Source organism: Vulpes lagopus, chromosome 5 (assembly GCF_018345385.1).
Source record: "Vulpes lagopus strain Blue_001 chromosome 5, ASM1834538v1, whole genome shotgun sequence".
Lineage (NCBI taxonomy): Eukaryota > Metazoa > Chordata > Mammalia > Carnivora > Canidae > Vulpes > Vulpes lagopus.
Window position 1 is genome coordinate 29,066,926 of NC_054828.1, and position 23,979 is coordinate 29,090,904.

At 48.4% G+C, this 23,979-nt stretch overlaps 1 protein-coding gene and 1 long non-coding RNA gene across 3 annotated transcripts in view; one reads left to right on the forward strand and one right to left on the reverse strand.

Annotated features, from left to right (window-relative positions):
- The window catches only part of CNNM4 (cyclin and CBS domain divalent metal cation transport mediator 4), a 39,249-nt gene extending 23,521 nt beyond the window's left edge, over positions 1-15,728 (reverse strand). For both annotated transcript variants that reach the window (XM_041754664.1, XM_041754663.1), the window contains exon 1: positions 14,269-15,728. In XM_041754664.1, coding sequence (XP_041610598.1) covers positions 14,269-15,670 — 1,402 coding nt within the window. In that variant the 5' untranslated portion in view covers positions 15,671-15,728. The remainder of the gene's footprint in view (positions 1-14,268) is intronic.
- Positions 15,729-18,421: 2,693 nt separating this feature from the next.
- Positions 18,422-23,273, forward strand: LOC121491433. The gene is made up of 3 exons (XR_005987976.1): positions 18,422-18,800; positions 19,101-19,339; positions 20,057-23,273. It is a non-coding gene; the product is annotated as an uncharacterized LOC121491433 (long non-coding RNA).
- Positions 23,274-23,979: the final 706 nt, after the last annotated feature.

Sequence of the window (23,979 nt, forward strand, 5' to 3'; positions counted from 1 at the left end):
TCTTGGACTCCGGCTCCCTGAACGGGAGTGAGATTCAAAATCTCTTGGAATTTCCTGAGTAACAGAAGTGGCTTTGTTATCCTAATGAACAACTCCAGGTGGGCCCCTAGATAGCTTCAGGGCAGGGCTGGTCACCAGGACAGCCCAAGTATTAGAGGGTCAGAACTTTCAGCTGTCCTACCTCCAGGGAAAGAAGCGTGCTAGAGACTGAGTCCAATTGCATAGCCAATAACTAAATCATTCATGCCCAGGTAATGAAATCCTGATAAAAACTGGACTGTACCCAGGGAGGGTGGGGAAGGAAAAAAGAAAGACCCTCTGTACCCCAGAGCTCAATGGAGCTTCTCACTGTAAACACACTGACATGCCCAGAGGGTGACACACCCTCACTCTAGCACACACCCCAACCCCTGCCCAGAGGGTGACACACCCCAACCCCAGTGGGAGAGGGTGTGGAAGCTCAGCATCCTTGACTTCCAGACCTCATCCTATGTGTATCTTTTAAAACAAAGATAAGTGTAAGTGTAAGTGTAGCACTTCTCTGAATTCTAGAAGTCATTATAGTAAATCATTAAACCTGACGGGGGGGGGGGGGTCGCGGAAACCCTAAATTTACAGCCAGTGGGGGGGGGGGGCAACTTGTGACTGGTATCTGAAGTGCAGGGAGCATGTGGATGGCTGTGGGTCTCACACTAACTCCGGGTGGCAAGCATCGATCTGTGCAGCACAGATCTGTGCAGCACACCCCAGTTGGAACAATGTGCAACCAACATTTCAGAAAACAAGATATTTTAAAGGCACCTCTTAAGATCATCAAATACCTTGGAATACATCTAAGAAAAGATATGTAAGACTTCAACAAGAAACATTATCGAGAAGAAAGTAAGAGGGCATCAACAAATGGTGAAGTCACCATGTCTATGGATTGGACGATTCGTCACTATGTCAGGTCTTCAAGTGGATCTCTAGATTCAATCCAATTCCATTACATTCTCAGGAAAAAAGTGAAAGAATAGTCAAGGTAATCTTGAAGAAGAACAAAGAATAGAATAATTATTACCAAATATCGAAACATATTAGAAAACTCCAAGTATGGCAATGTCATACTAGAACAAGGACAAACAGACCAATAGAATTTAAGAGTTAGAGACAGACCCACACATACACCACAGCTCAGTGAGGAAAGACAGTCTTTGCAATAAGCAGTACTGGACTAACTGGCTAATCTATATGGTTTTTAAAAAGAATCAGACTGTAACACCTCAGAAATAAAAATAAATCCCAGAAGGATTACAGATCAAAATGTGAAAAGCAAACATCTTCTAGAAGATATCTTCTAGAAGATAGCACAAGATACCAGATTCCTAACTTGTGTTCAGGCAAAGAATTTAAAGAGTATATGAAAAGCACTAACCTGTAATGGATACTAAGCATATGATAATGTGTTCTACATCATTAGTCACTTGGGAAGTGTATAATAAAATCACAACGAGATACGATCACACACCTACCTGACTGGCTAAAATGAAATAAATAAAGAGCCAACAATACAGTTTACATTCAGTTTATTCCCGTGGGGACAAGAATGTAAACTGATTAGAGCAAAGAGCATTCCAGAAAACTGTCTCATCTGTGCCTATACTATGTCCTAGCAATTCCACATTTAGGTATATTCCCAACAGAAACGCCTATGTAAAAAAAAAAAAAAAAAAAAAAAAAAGATAAATAAATAAATAAATAAAAAGAAATGCCTATGTGACATCATCAAAAGACCTGCACAAGCAAACAATTTTTAGTGGCCTTTTTTTAAATAGTTCCAAATTGGAAACAATCGAAATGTCATCAACATCTTGATATATTTCCATCATGAAATACTATATAGCAACGAAAAGGAATGAACTACAGCTACATATAACATGGATAAAACTCATAACCTTTACGTTGAGCAGAAAGCACCAGACACAAAAGACACATACAGATGATTCACTTATAGAAGTTCAGAAACAGGGACGCCTGGGTGGCTCAATGGTTGAGTGTCTGCCTTTGACTCAGGGCGTGATCCTGGGGTCCTGGGATCAAGTGTCACATCAGAGTCCCCACAGGGAGCCTGCTTCTCCTCCTGCCTGTGTCTCTGCCTTTCTCCCTCTGTCATGAATAAATAAAATCCTTTTTAAAAAAAAGTTCACGGGATGCCTGTGTGGCTCAGCAAGTTTAGTGCCTGCCTTCGGCCCAGGGTGTGATCCTGGAGTCCCAGGATCAGGTCCCACATCAGGCTCCCTCTGTGGAGCCTGCTTCTCCCTCTGCCTATGTCTCTGCTTCTCTCTCTCTCTGTCTCTCATGAATAAATAAATAAAAATCTTTAAAAAAAAAAAAGTTCAGAAACCGAAAACATTAAAACATTAACCCATGATGACTGGGGTACAGGAACAGTTGACTGACTGGAAGGGTACCCTAGAGGGTACACCCTTCTACAGTGTTGGTAATATTCTAATTCCTGAACTCAGTGGTGGTTACACAGGGGTGTGCCTTCATGAAAAACTATCAAGTCATACACTTATGATTTATGCGCTTTGCCTCAATGAAAAGTGTACTTTTTTTTTTAAAGATATTATGTATTTATTCATGAGAGACACCAAGAGAGAGAGGCAGAGACACAGACAGAGGGAGAAGCAGATTCCACACAGGGAGCCCGATGTGGGACTCGATCCCGGGACTCCAAGATCACTCCCTGGGCTGAAGACAGTGTTAAATCACTGAGCCACCCAGGCTGCCCGAAAAGTGTACTTTAAAACAAATCTAGGTGGCTGCCACAGGCAGGAGGGAGGGGGTGAGTAATATGGGGGAAGGTAGTCAAAAGATACAAACTTCCAGTTAGAAGATAAGGAAGTTCTGGGGATGTAATGTCCAGCATGGTGACTACAATTAATAACATCATATCATATATTTGAAAATTGCCAAGACAGCAGATCCTAGGGGCACCTGGGTGGCTGTCAGTTAAGCATCTGCCTTTGGCTCAGGTCATGATCCTGGGGTCCTGGGATCAAGCCCCACATGGGGCTCCTGCCCAGCTGGGAGCCTCCTTCTCCCTCTCCCTCTTCCCTCTGCTTGTGCTGTCTCTCTCAAATAAATAAATGTAAAAATCTTTTTTTAAAAAAAGAGAGAGAAGAGATCTTAAAACTTCTCATCACAAGAAAAAAAAATTTTGTATCTATGTATGGTGAGTGACAGATATAGTTAACTAGACTTACTGTGGCAAACATCTATAAAAATATGGAATCATTATCCTGTAAACCTGAAACAAGTATCACGTTATACGTCAACTGTACCTCAGTTTAAAAAAACCAAAACAAAACAAAAATCTAGAAGTGACAATAAATTTTCCAGCCTGGAATGACTGGAATTTCCCAATCTTCTCATCTTTCTTAATATCCACAATCTTCCTGAAGAGCAACACAGAGCAGAGGTTAAGAGCTTGTCCTCTGGAGGAGAACAGTTGGAGTTGCCAGTTAGTTGTCACTGTCTGGAGAAGATTCTTAGCCTCTTTGAGTCTCAGTTCCTATCTATAGTATTGGGAGATTAATTAAGTATTCAATAAAGGTTAACCATTATTGAAGGCACTTCTTCCTTCTTTCTGCTGTCTGCTGTTACCCTTTTCCAGAGCTCTGGGTCTGGGGCATTTCCAGGGAGACTGGGCCTCCTGGGGAATCTCTGCTCCCTGGATTCCCCCTCTATTCTCCTGCTTTTCTATCTTCACCTGTTCTCTCCCTAACCGGGACACCAGTGAGGGAGCAGGCCACGGCAGAATGCTGACATGAAACAACCCAAGGAGAAGAGCAACTGGTACATGTGGCCCTGCCCCTTGTCCTGCCTGGCTTACCACCATCACCACCACCTCAGATTATGCTCCTGGAGATAGAACGCAAATGTGCGGGCAATCAGGATGGCAGGCTTAAGTTTCTCCACTTTGAAGGAAACAAATAACTGAGTAAATGAGGAAAATCTGCTCAGTTTTAAGTTTCTCTTCCATACATTTCCTTTCTTAAGCTCTGGCTTCTGTTACCCTCAATATACACACTCGAACCCAGATAAGATGGTATCTGAATTAGCATGCAATTATATAGTGGGCTCTTTTGACCTCGATATATTGAGAATTCCAAGAAAGGCACCACGCCCCGATAGTGGGGCAGCCTACCACTTGAGCCAATATATGAGAACCATCGCAGCCCAAGTTGGGATCAGCGCCAACTGGGGCACCTTTGGATAGTAATAATATTTTTTAAAATGGCTAAACTTGGGCAGCCCGGGTGGCTCAGCCGTTTAGCGCCGCTTCGGCCCAGGGCGTGATCCTGGGGTCCCGGGATGGAGTCCCACATCGGGCTCCCTGCATGGAGCCTGCTTCTCCCTCTGCTTGCCTCTCTCTCTCTGTGTCTCTCACGAATAAATAAATAAAATCTTCAAAAAAAAAAAAAAAAAAAGGCTAACCTTTATCATATGAGGACAATGGCGCCAGGCTAAGCACTTTATGTGCCTTACCTCACTGAGTCCTCACCGCCGCCCTCTGAGATGGATACGGTCACTAACGTGGTAACCAAATCACCAGCAACCAAAGAAATTTTTTTGGAGACCCCGAGTCAATCATTATTTTGAGCCTTTCATGAAATAAACTCCACTTGCATAAGCTTTACTCACTTTTTAAACTTACAGAAGTGTGATGAAAGCTGAACTAATTTTTTTTAAGATTTTATTTATTTATATTAGAGAGTGAGTGTACCAGCAGGAGGGACAGAGGAAGAGGGAGGCAGAATCCCTAGCGGACTCCCCGCTGATCTTGGAGCCTGACACAGGGCTCGATCCCTGGGATCCTGAGACCACCACCTGAGCCAAAACCAAGAGCTGGGGATCCCTGGGTGGCTCAGCGGTTAGGCGTCTGCCTTCAGCTCAGGGCATGATCCTGGAGTCCCGGGATCGAGTCCCACGTCGGGCTCCCTGCAGGGAGCCTGCTTCTCCCTCTGTCTGTGTCTCTGTCTCTCTCTCTGCACCTGCCTCTCTCTCTCTCTGTGTCTCTCATGAATAAATAAATAAATAAAATATTTTTTTAAAAAAACACAAAAACCAAGAGTTGGCTACTCAACTGACTGTGCCACTCAGGTGCCCCGGGACTAAATTTAAAACAGGATTCCAGGGACACAGCTGAGCGTCTGCCTTTGGCTCAGGGCGTGATCCCGGGATCTGGGATCCAGTCCCATATCGCGCTCCCTGCAGGGAGCCTGCTTCTTCCTCTGCCTGTGTCTCTGCCTCTGTGTGTCTCTCATGAATAAATAAATCAATCTTAAAAAAAAAATAAAATAAAGCAGGATTCCAGGTGACTGTGCGTGTGTGTGTGTGTACATGCATCTGTGTATGTGTGTGAGAGCCTGCTTAGAGGAGTAAATGTAAGTCTGCCTACCTGTGGGGAGGGGAGGGCACAGGTAAGTGTGTGTTTAAGCATGCCTGTGTCAGGGCAGGTGCGTATATATATGTGTGTGTATGTGTAAGCCTGTCCTTGTATCTATGGGGGGACATGTGTGTGTGAGAGTAAGTCTACCTAGGGTGGGGGGAACAGAGCCTCCTTCCAACCAAAGCTCCTGGCTGCCTGTTGGCCAGAAACCAGGCGTTTCAGAGAGCCCAGGGAAACCAGTCTTTCAAGAACCCTGCCCAGGTCACAGTAAATCGGCCCTGCAGCATGGAAGTGACTCTGACTATAACCTCTGGGGAATACTTCAGTAACACCAGGTTTAACCCCCAGCAAAATAGGCTAGCGGCTAAAAAAAAAAAAAAAAAACTCACCAGGCTGGAGGCTGCACACCACAGCCCTCTGGGCTCACCTTTTCATCAGCCACACAGTGCTGCCCAGCCCTTAGTCTGGGGAAACCCTCCAAGAAGCTCCTCCAAGAATCCCAAAGATAAAAAGGGATTTCTTGTCTTATTGGAGGAGAAATCTGAAGAACCAATCAAAACTGGGTTCCAAAAAACAGGGCACTGGGGACACCTGAGTGGCTCAGTGGCTAAGTCTGCCTTAAGCTCAGGGCGTGATCCTGGGCTTCCGGATCAAGTCCTGCATCGGGCTCCCTACGGAGAGCCTGCTTCTCCTTCTGTCTGTGTCTCTGCCTCTCTGTGTCTCATGAATAAATAAAATCAAATCTTAAAAAAAAAAAAAAAGGGCAATGTACACAATGGTTTCTTTTTCTTTTTTTTTTTTTAAGATTTTATTTATTCATGAGAGACACAGAAAGAGAGGCAGAGACAGAGGCAGAGGGAGAAGCAGGCTCCCTGCAAGGAGCCTGATGTGGGACTCGATCCCAGACCCTGGGATCACGCCCTGAGCCGAAAGCAGAGGCTCAACCGCTGAGCCACCCAGGCGTCCCTACACAATGGTTTCAATGTGAAAATACATATGAGTGGCTAATAGGAAATTTTACATGGCTGTAGAATGAAAATGGTTTTGATCTTGCTGTTTATGACATGGCTTTTAGAGGAAATTTCTAAAGAGGTTATTGTAATAAATCAAAATATTTTTTAAAGATTTTTTTAAAAGATTTTATTTATTTACTTGACAGAGAGAGCGCACAGACAGGGAGAGCCGCAGACAAAGGGAGAAGGAGAACCAGATCCCCGCTGAGCAGGGAACCTGATGCAGGACTTGATCCCAGAACCCTGGGATCAAGATCTGAGCTGAAGGCAGATGCTTAACAACTGAGCCACCCAGGTGCCCTGATAAATCAAAATATTAAAAGTTCTCCCCAGATCACAAGTTCATGAACTGTTTTGTTTAGATTTTTGTGTGTTTTCTAAAGGTCTGATGATGAGATGTATCTCTTTTATGATAGCCACTGGTAAAAAGAAAATCACATAACAAGTGGAACAAGAAGAGATTCAGGAGTCCAGACTCCAGTCTGTGAAATGGACCAGCCAAAAGCCTCTTAGGACTGAAAGTCATGGCACACTCATGTGTGATGAGAGGGATAACCTGAGGGATGGGTCAGGCAAACACCTTGTTACAGGCTGTGCCTGATAGCAGAGTGGTTCAGGAAAGGAGAGGAGGGGACTGGATCAAATGGCTGCTGTGTCCTGTCGTCTTAGCCAAGGGCCATTTCGGGCACCCCTAGCAAATTCCATAACTCTCACATCCACAGAAAGGGTTGAGAAGCAGTCACAACATGCAGAAGCCCTTTTACCCTATGTTAGTATCAACGACTGATAAGCTCCTTTCTCATCTTGTGGTCTTGTCCAAGTTCTCCCAGAACAAGAAGCAAAGAAGTGGAAAAGTCATGTCGATTTACCCCTGAAGATCCAGCTGCAATACCACCTCCTTTGGAGTGTCTTCCCTGACTTCCGCTGACCAGGAAGGCATCTACTTCCTGGAAGGCCCTGCCCCCTTACCCATTTCTCCTGTGGGACAGTCCTGTGCTTTGGTGTTTCTGTGCACGCGTGTATTTTCAAGGTCCTGAGCAGAGATGTTTGGGAAAACTCTGGAGCTGGGCTTTCTAATTGGAAATATAAGACTTCTGAAAAGGAAACATCAGTGTGATCTCAGTATGATCTAAGCTTCTATTTGGCATAGACACAAGGCAGTGCCTTTTGGAGCACAAGCTTTAGGACAAGATCTGTCAATGGGAGGCTGATGAAGGCTCAATCATCTATGGATGAGCTCAACAGAAGGCTCAGTCCTGGCTCCTGTGTGGAAGCTGGTCCACCAACGGTATGAGGCCCCCTCGGGGAAGAGGTGCAGCTGCCTGCTGCCCAGCACCGGATCAGCCTATCCACAGCGGCCGTGCTCCATGCCAGCGAGCACCCCACGAAGAGACAGTGACGAGGAGCCTGGCCAGCATGTGTCAGCAGCCCGGCTGGCACCTCTGCCTGAGCGGGCAGCTCCTGTCACTCTCTCACATACACTTGCCCCCGGGGCAGCTTCTCCAGATCAAATCACCAGCTCAGCTGGCGCCTGTTTCCAGGTGGAGCTGCAGGAGGCCAGGTGTGTAGCAGCCTCCGCTTTCCACTCTTGCGGCTGCCCTCTCCCAGCATCGTGTGACTTAACTGACCCATCTCCACAGTCTGTGCTTGGCTCTCACCCTATCTGGCTTCCCCAGGAGGCTCCCCAAACCACGCCTGCTTGGCTCTTTTTCATCTCTCCAAGGAGCCACTTTGACGGGGTTTCTACATGTTTTGCATGTCCTGCCTGTTCTCGGCTGCCTTTCAAACCTTTAACCCTGGTCCTGGCCTCACTCCCAAGGCCCACGTGGGCACTTCCACCTGCACACTTGCCTGGATGGTCTGCACCCTTGTGCTGCTCTGTGTGGTCCAGCAAAGTGGCCATCATCTTAGAGCCTGTCAGAAATACAGCCTCTTGGGCAGCCTGGGTGGCTCAGCGGTTTAGTGTCGCCTTCAGCCAGCCCAGGGCCTGATCCTGGAGACCCTGGATAGTGTCCCACGTCGGGCTCCCTGCATGGAGCCTGCTTCTCCCTCTGCCTGTCTCTCTGCCTCTCTCTCTCTCTCTCTCTCTCTCTCTCTCTCTCTCTCTGTTTCCCATGAATAAATAAATAAAATCTTAAAAAAAAAATACAGTCTCTTAGGCCACACCCAGACCCGCTGAGTTCACCTCTGCGTTTTAACAAAACAACTAGGCAGTTAGGGCGCACGTTTTGGCCTGAGAAGTTCTGGTGAGCACAGAGAAGTCCGATAAAAGATCCCATCACTATAATATACCCCACCCCCAACCCTCCAAACTGTCTCTGCTTCCTTCTCTCCCCGTTTCCATTAAATGACAACATCATCAACCTGAATCCCTAGCTAGAAACCTCAGATGTTCACAAAAGCTTCCTGGCCCTGACTCTAACATCTCCAAAATGATCACCGAGTCCTGTTACTCTGACTTCAGAAGCGTCTCGCAGGCCCAGGCCTTCCTCCGCCCCATTGCACCTACCTGAACTGTGCAGAGTAAGCTTTGTTTACAAAGTCTGTCTCCCTGCTAGACTGTGAGTTCTGTCAATAGAGCTGCTTTAGTCCTGATTCCCAACACCAAGCACAGTGTCTGACAAACAGGCCTCAAAAAATTAGATGTTTGTTGCGACAAACGAGTGAAATAAGCAAACAAAGGGAAATAAGATACTTAAAGTGTGTCAGATGGTAGGAACCAAAAGTGAATGCAAAAATTATGCACTATTGGGGATCCCTGGGTGGCGCAGCGGTTTGGCGCCTGCCTTTGGCCCAGGGCGCGATCCTGGAGACCCGGGATCGAATCCCACGTCGGGCTCCCGGTGCATGGAGCCTGCTTCTCCCTCTGCCTGTGTCTCTGCCTCTCTCTCTCTCTCTCTCTCTGTGACTATCATAAATAAATAAAAAATAAAAATAAAAAAAAAAAATTATGCACTATTTTTTCTTGACTAGATAAAGTTGTTTCAGGAAGAGAAGAGTAAATGGGAGAAGTGTGATGCGACAGAGATGGAAATATGGGAGGAGTTTTTAATGAAAACATTTCTAGCTTTTTTTTCCCCCTCTATATATAAACCTGCTAATTTTCTACAAGGCCAGTAATAGGTCCAAAGTCACCTCATGGGGTCGGAGACCAACCTAGGTGGAGTTTAAACCCAAGTCTTTACAGGGGGCTATATGGTTATAAAATAGGTGGGGAAAGATAAGATGACTACAGAGAAGCCCAGTGCCTGAGGGGGGGCAGGAATGTCACAGAGTAAGGGACAGCTGAGAGCTGGAAGGTGGGTTTCATTGTGGGGCTGGAGCTTCTGACTTCTACTTGGGAGAGTTCATTCATTATTCTGCCTCCAGTATCTAGGGGGGCATCTTTGGTAAAGAAGAAAAAAATGCAACTAGGCCAGCAGTGGCCCAAGGAGCCTCTGGGTTTTTTTTTGTTTTGTTTTTTGTTTTTTGTTTTGTTTTTTTTAAGATTTTATTTATTTATTTATTCATGAGAGAGAGAGAGAGAGAAGCAGAGACACAGGCAGAGGGAGAAGCAGGCTCCACAAAGGAAGCCTGAAGCGAGACTCAATCCTGAGTCTCCAGGATTAGGCCCTAGGCCGAAGGCGGTGCCAAACCACTGAGCTACCCAGGCTGCCCCAGGGAGCCTCTGTTCTAAGATCTCAAGCTGTAGACAGAGCCAACCACAACACCCAGTACTGCAAACGGTTCTAGGTGAGGTGTTAAGTCAAAAGACCAAGGTCCAAACAGCATGAGCCTCTCAGTGGCCTCACAGCTCTAGCCAACCAGATGGTCTAACTCCTGAAGTCTGGGGTGCCTAGCTCTGTGTCTTACAAACAGTATGAGCTTCAATAAATATCTACGGACAAGGGCACCTGGGTGACTCAGTCGGTTAAGCGTCTGCCTTCAGCTCAGGTCATGATCTCCAGGTTTTGGGATTGAGCCCCAGGGATTGAGCCCCTGCTGAGCAGGGAGCCTGCTTCTCCCTCTCCTTCTGCCTCTGCCCCTCCCCCCTGCTTATGTACATTCTCTCTCAAATACATAAAATCTTAAAAAAAAAAAAAATTCTAATGATAAATGCCTTGAGTTAGGAGGCAAAGCAGCTGGGAAGCTGTAACCCTGCCTTAGTCTCTAAGGGAAGCTCAGGCCCATTCCTGCACTGACTCTCGGAGCCTGTCTTGAAACGTGTTTGTAGGAGCATCTTCATGACTCACACTAATGAGTGAAGCTATGTATAACACCTCATGGTAAAGAACCGCTTATTCAGAGGAACTGAGGCATAGGAAAGGGGAACCATGTATCACACTCAAGATCCCAAACTCTGCTTCTCAGCCCCTGAACCATTAATATATATGTCATTGTAGGAGCTTCTCCGTCATTCTTGGTGCAACTAGAAATATCAAGTCTCCTGAATAATAAATAACACAATATCTATTCTTCTTTACCCCTTATCAGCTCCTCAAAATTCTAACACAATGGAATGGGGATAATTCTGTATCAAATCTAACAGATCATTCATTCATTCAGTGACCTTTTAGTGACATCTTCTCTTACTATGTGCCAAGAACCATGCTAGGAGCTAGGGATACACGAGCGAACAAAACAAAAAGCTCTGCTCTTTGGAACTTAACGTTCTAACAGGAGGAGACAGATGATCAACAGCACAGTAAATGGGTAAATTATGGAGTTGTTAGAAAGAGATGTGTGCTGTGAGAAAAAGAAAAAAGTAACACAGGGTAGCGGTCAGGAAAGTCAGGAGGGGAGGTTATGGTTGTAAATAGAGCAAGGGGAAGGCCTGAGAAGGTGAACCTGAAGCAGACACGAGGGAGGGGAGAGAGGCCTACAATATCTGGGGAAAAACATTCCAGCCTGATGGAACAACTAGGGCAAATACCCCGGGGTGGGAGTGTCTTGGTGTGTTCGAGGAGCTGCGAGAAGGCCAGCAGGGCTTGCCACATTGTCAGTCATTCATGAGTTGTTCGTTCGTTCATTCATTTAGCAAACATTTACTAAAGACCCACCCCTTTGCTAGGCACTGAGTGGTGAAAACATTAATAAGGCATGATCCCTACCCACAAAGAGCCCATAATGCTGGGGAGCAAGGAGGAGAGAAAATGACCTTAAAAGAGGATGACACCCAGAGCAGAAAGACGGGTAGAGATCAGGTCTTTACCCAACTTGAAGAATCCACTGAAGCATAGTAAAGACCCTCGGGGAGACAGGACACACTCGGCAGGCCCCCAGCTCTTGTTTTGATGTTAACCTTGACCACTTGTTTTTCTAAGCTAAAAAAGAAGCCTTCCAAACACTAGATTTATAAAGAAAATCTTTTAAGATGCAAGTGTAAAGTGTTTCCCTCGTCCAAGAGAGTCTCAGACTAAAAAGGGAAATGCCAGATGGAAAGATCTAGGAGAGGCCCTACTAGGGTTAGGCCAGGGAGGGTAGCAATGGGTGACAACGCCGGGACCACAAAGCTGCAGGCAGAGCCCATGAAGGGTGACCATCCTATCGCACTCACAGATTCAGGGCTTCGTGCTGCACTGGGTAGACGGTGCCTGAGTTTCCATGGAGCTAGGGCTCAGGCTCAGGCTCCTGTTCACCAGCTTCTGTTAAGAAGACTCCAGTGAACTAAAATGTCTATCTGGAGAATTCCACTCAGCAGAACTCTGGCCTGAAAGATGCTAGCTCTGTTTTTGCAGCTTCCTGAAGTGGTACTTTTTTCTACAAGGATGAGTCCAAAGACAGTCCTGCCAAGACCCAGGAAGCTCCTACTCACAAGAGCTCAGCCCTCCTGATCAGGGGCTGGAAGCCTGGCCAAGCCAATCCATACTGGTTGGCTCCAGATCCAAGCTGAATGATGCAAACGTGCTTGTTGGGTGTGTCACCAGCAACAGTCCCAAAGACCACAGAGGTGGGGAGCTGGATGCCGCCCTGGTGAGTCCTAACCCCATTCCTGACCAAGCAACAAGGGAGAAGTCCTCAGGGCCAGGAGGCTGCGGGGTGGGGGTGGGGCACAGATCCTCAATGCTCTTCTCCAGGACTGGATACCTGGAAGAAACTCGTTCTGGGGATGCCTGGGTTGCTCAGTGGTTGAGTTCAGGGCATGATCCCAGGGTCTGGGTTCGAGTCCCACATCAGGCTCGCTCTTTGCAGGGAGCCTGCTTCTCCCTCTGCCTATGCCTCTGCCTCTCTCTGTGTCTCTCAGGAATAAATAATAAAATCTTTAAAACAAAACAAAACAGCTGCCTGGGCCTGGGCCTGCACCTGCAAAGCTCCCCCAGAGCTGTGCCATCACCACCAGATGTCCACATCCCTTCAGTCTCTCTGCAATAAGGCCACCTTACCAGGCTGTCTTGCACTTGGACTTATGTTACTCAAATCCTTCTCAGCTCTGATGCTGAGGTTCATTCTGTCCGAAGAGATTCTGAAATCAGTCTGTCCCTCTGAAAAAGGGAGGGGACCAATCTCCCACTCTGGCCCTGATCAGAGCAAACCTGGCAAGGCCAGCTCCTACCTATCCCACCCCATCACCAGGGACCCATCCAGTTCCAGGCTCTCTCCCCACCTCATGAAATAATTGACTGACAAGCATCTGAGGCCTGTTCCCCGCTGGAGCGCAGAAGCTGCTCCCAGCCCTAGGCTGGCAGGTTGCCTTAGCCAGCAGGAGCTCTACCTATGGGGAAGGGAAGCAAAGTCCTGGATTTAAGATGTGCTCCCTCCCCTCCCCCATTCCTTTATAAAGAGCTTCCCTTTCTGCCTCCTCACTCCCTTTGGCCTAGGAGGGTTTCACTCCATAATTGGCTTGTTTACTGCCACTGAGGACTTCTGAGTGGCAGAGGTGGGAGGAAAGTTTTGTTGGACGTAAGGAAAGGGGTGTGTGCCCTGAGCTTTGAGGCTGATGAGTAAAACCTCCAAGCGCCTTTCTAACTACCTGAGAACTGGCCAAGAACCCATGTGAGAAAAAACACAAGGCACTGCACGGCCAGCTGAAGATTTCCAGCAGACCACAGGAGGGAAGCTTATGTTTGGCGCCTGGGAAAAGACAGAACAGTAACCAAAACTTGATCTGCTTGCTTCTGCTGAATAGTCGAAAGCATTACTTGGCACTGTTCTGAGTGGGGAACCCAGAGATCTCCCAATCCAGCTTCTGTGGGTGAGAAGCCCCAGGAACATCACTCTTGCTCGAAAACTTCCAACAGCTCCTAGCTCCGAGCAAACTCTCCACCCTGACATCAGCCTCTCCCCACTGACCACTGAACAGCAGAGCTCAAACCCAGCTCAACAGGACCACCTGCTGGGCCACAGGCACAGCCTTTGCTTCCCCACTCAGGTGCTTGGCTCCTTGTAGGGGTCCTCTTGTCTCAGGGACCAAGTCTCCCCACATCTTCAGGCTCTCCTCAGATGCTGCCTCCCCTAGGAAGGTTTTCCCAGGTCCCCAGCCCCTTCCACACCTCACCCCCAATCAGATGTGGGGGCCCACACTCTAATCTCCATGGCCTCTCTTAAGGCATCAGCCTTACTCTGTCCTGCTTCAGAGCTCCTGAGGCCTTGCTCTATCCCTCCAAGTGCAGAAGTGTTGTCTGGGCTCTGATTCACCTAGAGTACAAAGCACAGTACCTGGCAGACGGCAGATGCTTAGGAACCGTTCCTGCCGCCCCAAATACCGTTCACCTCAGAGGCACAGGAAGTGATGGGCAGTCACACACAAAAACACTAGGACCAGCAGACACAAAACAGGCAAGCGAACAAACAAGAGGCGTCACAAAGCCAGTTAACAGGCAGAACTTCACCAGGCCTTACCCTTCTTGAATTCCTCCAGCATGGCATCCAACTTGGTGTCATGGAAGACGAAATGTACTGGGTGGTTATAGAAGCGGGTGATGGTCTTGAGGGGGGTGCAGTCATCGGGGTCCACGAAGGCCAAGTCTTTGACATAGAGAATATCTACAATATTGGACTGCTCATCCTCGAACACGGGAATGCGGGTGTAGCCGCTCTCCATAATCTCCGACATCGTATTGAAGTCCAGGATGGCATCGCTGCGGATCATGAAGCAGTCTTGGAGCTGGGTCATGATATCCTCCACGGTTTTGGTCCGTAGCTCCAGGGCACCCTGGATCATATTTAGCTCCTCTTTCACCAGGTCATTATAGGGCTCTGTTACCTTCAACATCTCCATCAGCTTCTCCCGATTGTAAACGGTGCGAATCTCCTGGCCCAAAACAAAATCCAGTAGCTTGCTGATGGGGAAACTGAGGGGGAAGGTGAGGAGCATAAAGAATTTGGTGAGAATGATAGTGTTGGCACCCACAGCCAGGCCGTGTCGGGAGCACAAGGCTTGAGGTACGATCTCCCCAAAGATGACAATGCCAATAGTGGAGGAGGCCACCGCCATGAGCCCAGATCCTATGAGGTTGTCTAGAAGGATGGTGAGGGAGGTGTTGACCAGCACGTTTCCCAGAAGCAGGGAGCAGAGTAAGTAGTTGCCCTTGCGCCGGATGGGCTCGATCTTTCGGGCATAGCGCCTCTCCTTCTGGGTGCCACAGTTCTGCACGATGCGAAGCTCCATGGGGTCCAGGGCCATAAGCCCCAGGTTGAGGCCAGAAAATATGCCCGACAGCACCAGCAGCACCATAATGAGGAGGATGTGCAGCCAGAGGGGCAGGACCCTCCCACCCTCCTCCACCATGAAGAGCAGCGAGTCCTTATCGGTCCACCTTTGCCAGGGCCCGTCCACCCCTGCCCGGGTGCACAATGCATACAGCTTCATGTTCTCGCTCCTCCGGAGGAACTTGGTGAGCACCACCAGCATCCCGGACGTGTTCCCGCGGCTCAGGTTGACCAGCTGCTGGACCACCAGGTCCTTGGTGAGCTCGGGGCAGTTGGTGGAGTTGTGGACGGCCTCGGAGTTGTCCACCTCGGTGAAGGAGATCAGGTTGCTGGAGATGGAGCCCAGCCTCTGGCCATAGAGCCTCAGGTTCACCGTGCTGCCCTCGGACACGAAGATGATGCCATCTGGGTTCATCCCACACGTTTTGTTGCAGCTCGCCAGCCTCATGCCCAGGATCGCGCCCCGCTGGGGGTCGCCCTGGCCCCGGGCCCCCCGCGCCCACATCAGCACCGGCAGCAGCAGCGCCGCCAGGAGGAGGCGCCCTCGGGCCGGCCCGCCGCCCGGGAGCCCGCCCCCGCCCACCGGCGCCATGTTGCTCCGGGTCGGCCGCCGCCGCTCCCCGCGCCCCGCCGCGCGGCCCCGCTGCCGCCGCCGCTCCTGCCGCTTCGCCGCCGCCGAGCCAACTGCCCCGGCCGCCGGCCTGACGTCAGGTCAGCGCCCCGCCCGCCCCGCCCCGCCGACCCACGCCCCTCATTTGCATGGGAGACCCCGCCTCCGGGCGCGCGGCTCCGCGCCCGCCCTTAAGGGGGTCCCGAGCTTAAGGTGGCGCGGCGGCGGGCGCGGCGCGGGGGTGGCGCTCGCCCCTCCCTCCTGCTCGCGCGCCCTCCCCGCCGGCCTTCCCGCCCGCCGGCGGCCGCGCCGCCCGCTCGCCTCCGCCGGGCCTCCTGCCTGGCCTCGCCGGGCGTCCGCTGCGGTCCGGCCGGGCCTCGCGGGCTCGGCTCCTTCCCAGAGACTGTTGCTCGGGCAGGGTGGCCCTTCTCCGCAGCAACCTCCGCGGTGGCTCGGGCGACAAAAATGCTTTTTCTAATATTAAAAAAAAAAAAAAAAAGGAAAGGGGAACCTGAGGGCTGAGGCATTGCAGACTGCCTCCTCGGGGACTTTTCAGGCAGAAGTGGCCTCCGCGCTCCTGGGAGTTTTGCTGACCTTGACCCAAGGCCAGAAGTAGGTCCCCTCGGCCCCAGCCCCCAGGCCCGCACCCTTTGGCCATTGGCTGCCGGGTTGGAGGACAGTCCAGGGAACTAAGGATGTAGAACGTTCTCGCAGGTAATAGAGCCAGGGTCTGGCCTCGGCTATCCTCATGTCATTTCCATTCAGGACACAAATACTGAGCACCTACTTGTGCCCGGCTCTGGCTCTTGTTCCAGACTCTAACCGTATACAGCCGTGAATAAGCCGAAGTCCCTGCATGATTTTCACCGTCTAGAGCAAAAAACAGACCATAAACAGGTAAACACATACAAAATATTGATTTAATCCTTGGAACAACACTAAGAGTTAGTGTTATCTGTCCATATAACAGATGAGGAAATTGAATCTAGACCTGCCTTCAGCTCAGGTGGTGATCCGGGGTCCTGGGATCGAATCCCGCATCAGGTTCCCCGCAGGAAGTTTGCTTCTCCCTCTGCCTGTGTCTGCCTCTCTCTCTCTGTGTCTCTCACAAATAAATCAATAATCTTTAAAAAAAAAAAAAAACCCACAACAAATAACAAAGTGGGGTCCCTCCACATTGCTGTCTTAAGAACAGGCTTGTGAGACTGGGAAGGCACGATGGAGTGTCAGCCCCAGTTTCTGTCTATAAAATGGGGATAAGAACAATAATAGGGCACCATCTCACTAAGCTTATAGGAACAACTGGCCTAGGCCTTGAACACGACAGGACAATTCTAAATGTTCTACACAGCTGGTGTTGTTTATGCCTGCCCACCAGGAGGACCAAACCCCTAACCCCAAATTGTGGTGGGGACTGCCCAGCCGGGGCTGACGATGTGAAAATGAGCTGAGAGGTGTGGCACCAGGCCTAGCCCTGAAATGACTGCTTCCTGGACAGCCCTACCTTGGTGTCAGTTAGCAACTATGAATTGAACACCAAGCACTCAGGAGGTGTGGGGAAGACCGCAGCCGCCTACCTTGTCCAGAAGAAGGAGTCAGACAGACAAACGTCCTTACAATAATTGCAGAGGTGCACTGAGGGGAGAATCAGGTACCAGATTGACCCCTGGGGCTCAGAACCAGGTTTTTTTGCCAGCCCTGGAGACCCAATCCATTTTATTCTCTCCCAGCACAAACATTTGTGTTTTATTGTTATTGTGGTGTCCTGCTTGCCAGTAAAAGCAACAATCAATACCAGCCAGAAAGAGCCCAAGCCTAAAGGAACAATCATATACAGTGTTATGGGAGGAGGCAAGGTGGTAGACAGGCCTGATTTAACTAAGCACTGTTTTAGCAGGACTGGAAGGTTCTGCCTATTAGGCCAGTGTCCTGCAGGTAGGCGCCTCACTTCGTATTCTGCAGGGAGTATCTAGCTGACCAGTTTTGTGAGGAACTAGAGCCTCAGGGTGGGCACTGGCCAAGACAGAACAAAAGCAGAAAGCAGAACCTTTAACTGGCTGTTCCCTCCCATCTCCACCGGCCAGGAGGAGCCATCTCCATCACCTCAGAGCAAGCCCAGCTCTCAGAGAGGCTTCTTCCCACCCCTCATCTCTTTCTTTTTCTTTTCTTTTCTTTTCTTTTTTTTTTTTTTTAAAGATTTTATTTATTTATTTGAGAGAAAAAAAGGGAGCATGAGCAGGGTGGAGAGGCAGAGGGAGAAGCAGGCTCCCTCCTGATCTGGGAGCTTGACAGGGCTTGATCCCAAGACCCTGAGAACATGACCTGAGCCAAAGAAAGAGGCTTAACCAACTGAGCCACCCCCCCCCCATCTCTTTCCAGTCAGCTTTATGACTAATGCCCTCCCCCATGGTACTTAGAGACTTTACCATTCTATTATCGACCAATCGGCTATTTTTATTTTGCCCTTTTCAAACTGTCTGTGCTCAGAAGCTCTCTATATATACACTAGTCCTATGACAGAAACCAACAAATGGAAGGAAAAAAAATTCGCTTTTGAAATATTTGGGTAAAAGTGGGAGGGGTAGTGATGGTCTGGTAGGAAGACTTCATCTCTGCTAAAATTCATTTAATACCACCCATCCACAATTGCATTCACTTCCATGCTTAGGTGACTAGAACAGATTCAATGAAGTAAAGAAAAGAAACTCTTTATTGCCCACCCAGAGGCTTCAGTCCAGGAGAGGAGACAAGAATCTCTCAGCCAAAGTTAAAAGCACTGTAACTTGGAAAGTGTCTGAAGAGGTATTTGAAGTCCAGACTGGCGTCCAGCTTCATTCTCTGCCGTGCTTTTATCCCTGGTGAGGGCATTTCACTTTTCCTCATCCGCAGAGTTGGAAAACTTTTCCCACTGAGTGGTGGGAACAACACAGACCTGGATGTTGATGTATGTGAAGAGTCAAGAAGCCTGGACAAAGGTGTGGCTTCCGTGAACCCGGCTGTGAGGACTGTAGAAAGTGATGTGCAAATGAGAAATCTGTCTCCTTTGGGGGTCAGACCAGTTTCTCTGCCCCAGAGGGAAGCCCTTACTCACCTGAGTTGTCTCCATTTGCAAGTAAGGAGTTTGGTGAAGGGCTTTCTCAGGGGGGGGGGGGGGGGGTCTGATACTTGACTCCTGGGCAGCTCAAAGCATTCCATTCATGACTTTTGGATCTGACAGGTTCTTTCTGGGCTCTATAGCAACATGTCTATACCCCCTAGGGTTGAGCCCACCCCTTTCTGGTCCTACATAGGGGAGACAGCCTTAAAATTCTATTGCCTCTTCTTTTGTACCTGGCATGGTGCTGACACTGAGAATCCAATGGTAAACAAGATCCCAAATTAGTAAACTGTGATCTCTGACTCCACTCCCCAGGCTGTGATCCTCCCAGGCTGCTTTCTTAATCCTCTTCAACCTTGGGTTGTCCAAAATGGGGAGCTGCTGCCAGAGAAGCTGCCCACCTGCTGGTGGAGCTCAGAGCCTGAGGACTGCCCAGCCCAATGAGTGTCTCAGAGGATGCCCAGACCCTGGAATTCAAGAGCCTGGTGGGAGCAATTTTCAGAGTGAGGCATGGGTCACATCAATACATGCAGTGGCCTGTTCACCAACTATCTGTAAGTCTACAATAACTCTGAGCATTTGCAGGTTATACTGGTGCTATTAAATTGTCTCAGGAGAGATGGGACAGTCATCCCTCTACAGAGTGGCAGAGCAAGGGTGGGGGTAGCTGGAATGGTACCTTGGCTCAAATCCCAACTGAGGTCACCCCAACAAGTGGGTACATAAGGACCTGGTGTCATTTTCTACCTGAGACAGACACTTCATGAAGCCAGAACGCATCAGGCTGAGGGGATGAATGCATCAGGCTGAGGGGATGAACGTATCAGATCAATGGATCCAGGCCAATTAAAAGATGTACCTGTGACAGGAAATGGAACGCCAGAGTGGCAAAGGGGAGAAAGCATTTGTATTAATTGGATAGGCTTCAAGACTCTGTGGCCATAGGACAAATTGTTCTTCTTTAGGACAGGACCCCAGGAGGCAGGATGCCCCACCACGGGTGTTCAGGCCCAGCTGAGGAGGCATACTGTGGGGCTGGCCTGGCCATAGATTGCTTGTGTGACCTGGGACTCCGGGGCATTCTGGAGTGCTGAGTGAGATGATACCTGGCCCATGGTAAGAGCTCAAGAAACGTGATCAGTAACCATGATGGTGATGGACATGACAGGACTGGCATTTTTGGAGGACACTCAGATTTCTTTAGTTCCACTGTATCTCTCCATCCAACCCCAGCCACTGTCTTCTTGTTCTTTCTCTTCCCTTTCCTGCAGAGAGAGAAAATCTGAGGAGGACCGTGGGGAAGAATGGACTACACAGGACCATATCCTGAACCCCTTGGGCCTCCGTGGTGAGGGGGCCAGGCACAGGAGAACTGTTGGAAGTGAACAGGTGTTATCACAGTGCTTTCGAGCTCGGGAGGCCCAGGGACTCAGAAGCCTATCACTGGGATCTGAGAGACCCAATGACCCACAAGGCAAGGACTGCTGGGAAGCCCCCCACTCACAGCAGAGCCCCTGTTAGGAGAGCCGGGCAGCAGAGGGTCTGGGAGAGGCTGAGCTGGCCTGGGCTTTGCCAGCTCTCTCCTTTCTGCTTCCCTCTTCCTCTCCAGCACCAGAGCCTCCTCCCCCTCTCCTGCCATCCCCCTCCTCCCCAAGGCTGGCTACTCCAGTAAGCTTCGTTTTCTGCCTCCCCAAAATACAAAGACCCTTTTTTTATGTTAAGAGGTTAACTGTTAATCACTGAAGGAAAATAAGGAAGAACATGGTAGCAAACACTGAGTGTTTACAAAAGCTTAAGAACCGAGGTCTTAGAGTCATTATCCCTAGTTTCTTAGTTGGCAAATGGAAATGGCCTGTAGCAGAAATGTGGTGGGCTCTGTATTTTACCAGCTGGTGAATTGGGGCAAAATGCTTGACCCTTTTAGGGTCTTGATTTCTCCATTTTAAGACGGGGATCAAGAGACCCTTGTGCCATACTAAAAGGACTAAATGAGCCCTAGTTTGGTAGCACTGCTCCTAAATGTGTTTCTTTTCTTTCCCTGGGGCCAGGACTTTCAGATTACACTTCATTCATTATTCACATTAATGCATTTTAATCTTTTTACTGGGCTTTTAAAATTGCCAAAATGATACATGTTCATTACAACCAACTCAAATTATAGAATAGAAAACACAAGTTCCCCCTACTTCCCTATTCCACTGCTCAGAGATTGTTTTTCCTGTAATCTGTCACTCTCTGCTCTCTTCATTTTCTCCTAGTCTCTACTCTGGACTGGAGGCTATTTCCCACTGGGTTGAGAGTCCCTCGAGGACAAAAACTGTGTCATAGTCTCCCGGTATCCGGCATGCTTGGCATTCCATATGCATTTGTGGAATGAATTGGATTTCCCTTAAAAAGGGGGTAGGGATAATACTGTTGGGGGCCAGGAATGGGAAGTGAGGAGGAAGCTTTTAGTCAAATAGCTTTATATATAAAATGAGAAACTGAGCAAGTGAGAAAACTGTCTCATGAAACTACATTTACTGCTTGATATTTCCGCTCTAGACTATATCTTTAAAATATATTTTTAAAAAAAGTCTACTTTTCACCCAACTAAATAGATTTCTTGACTGATTCCCAATTTGAAAAATACTCTCATGCATTGTTCATGGCCATCCACTGGAATTCTCTTTGGAGGAACCTTAGGAGGGCTGGTGGGAGTTAGAATGTTCTCTGTGTAAATGACACCTACGCCCATAGTGCCTGGCATAATCCACATGAGGCAATAAATCTCCCCAGGCAGATCAGTGAGGCAAGTTCCTGATTACTGTGTCTTATTGTCTCCCAGCCCTACCCAGAGAGGGAGACAGCTTTTGAGATTTTCATTCCCATGTGTCCAGATTTCTAGCCAAACCAATTGCCAAGGCACCAAACACCACCTATAGAGCCTTTAGTAACTGGCTCATCCCACTGGGCCTTGGGGTCTTTATTTCCAACAAGAGGGGGATTGGGTTTGATAATCAGGTTGTATCATTTAAATTCTCTGATATATAACTTTTCTAGGCAACCAAGAGAGGAAGGTAAAGGCGAAATCAACAGGATCCGTTGAAGTGGGCACCTGTTGCTCTGAGCTGTCCAGCTTCCTGTCCCTTCTTCAGGCAACAGTACCTCCCTATTCTCTGAGGACCTGTCACACCTCCATTCCTAGGGGTTCTAGTGGAGACAGACAAGGGACCAGGCCTTGACAAAAGTACCTAAGGCCATAACAATTGACTGGGGGTGGATGGGACACCAAGAAGGGCCAATCAGGAGTCTGGTGTGAGCTTTTATATGGGGAGAGGGTCCCTAACTGGAGATCACAGAGGCCTCAAGTTGTCTGCTATGTCTCCTCTCCCTGTTGACTGCAGTCTTAGCTTCACCATAGTCTTGTAAGAAAGGGTACCATTATTCTTCTTTACAGATCAGAAAAGAAAGATTTGGAAAGCTTAAGAAGCCTGTTCAGGATCACACAAAAATGGATTTCAATACTGTTCAAACGTGTCTTGACTCCAAACCTTCTAAACCTATGCATTTTGCTGCTGCTTTAAGAACTTGGGTTAGATGAACAGAATTGTAATTGATTAAGGAATCTCCACTCAGTGATACCTTAACATGACATGCTTTTATTTCTTTTCCAACCAATCTTGTAACCAATTTCTATCATATTTCCCTTTTCCCTTCCTTCTTGAGATCCTGGATGGATCCCATAGCTTTAGTGTGACTTTTAGTATTAGAAATCCATTCAGGTTCATTAAAAACTACCATCTTGTTTCTGGTTTATATCACTGACACTCCCTTCCTATCATCCAGGCTTGGGATCCAGTTTCTGCTCTTAGGGACTTAGAGTGGGGAAGGGCCTTGGTCAGCATTCAGTCCTCCAATTGCTGCAGCCAGTTTCAGGGTGGGGAGGTGTTTGTGTGTGTGGATATGTCTAGTGTCCAGTGAAGGGAGTCATGTGTTGGTTCTGAGATACTTCCCTCTTCCTTTTCAGGGTCAAACTTTTCTGGTTGGGGCCTGGTAGGGCAAGAGGGGAAGAAGGGTAATTTGTCTTAATCTCCCCTAGTTGAACCCCTCTCTCCGTGGTGGTTGCCGCTTAACTGAGTGTGGTTTGTGTCCAGTTATTGGTTTCTGGTAGTAGGAAGTTCAGCTCAGTCCTTGTTGGGACTCTTCACCTGCAGCTTTTTGGTGTTGAGGTACACTTTGCCTGTCAGGCAGCCCCTCCTGAGAGAGTGGTTCCAGTATAGACTACCAATGGTTCCAGTATAGACTACCCAGAGCAGAACAATAAATCTACTACCTGAACAGAGATCTGATTGTGGAATAAGATGCCAGTCCCTCTTCTTGTAGGACCCTCCAGATTTTCTTTTCTTTTCTTTTTTAAGATTTTATTTATTTATGAGAGCCAGAGAGAGAGAGAGAGAGGCAGAGACATAGGCAGAGGGAGAAGCAGAGAAGCAGACTCCCTGTGGGGAGCACAATAGAGGACTCCATCCCAGGACCCCAGGATCATGCCCTGAGCCAAAGACAGATGCTCAACCACTGAGCCACACAGGCATCCCTCTTCAGATTTTCTTAGAGCACCTCCTTCGCTTGACTTTGAGAGGAATGTTAGTTACCTATTGCTGCATAACAAATTACCCCTAGAACTTGGTAGCTTAAAATAATAAGCCTTTATTATATCCTACTTTCTGTGGGTCAGGAATTAAGAAACAGTTTAGCTGGGTGGTTCTGGGTCAGAGTTTCTCACAAATGGAAGTCAAGATGTTGGATGGAGTTGAAGTCATCTGAAAGCTTGATTGGGGCCGGAAGATCCACTTCCAAGCTCATTCACATGGATATGGGCAGGGGGACTCAGTTTTTTGTCCCATAGATCTCTCATAAGGCTATTTACAACACGGTAGCTGGCTTTGCCTATAATAAGTGATCCAAGGGCAGCCCCAGTGGCTCAGTGGGTTAGTGCTGCCTTCAGCCCAGGGCATGATCCTGGAGACCTAGGATCAAGTCCCACATCAGGCTCCCTGTATGGAGTCTGCTTCTCCCTCTGCCTGTGTCTCTGCCTCTCTCTCTGTGTCTCTCATGAATAAATAAATAAAATCATAAAAAAAAAACACAAAAAAATAAGTGATCCAAGATGGAAACCATAATATCTTTTATGACCTAGTCTTAGAGATAACAT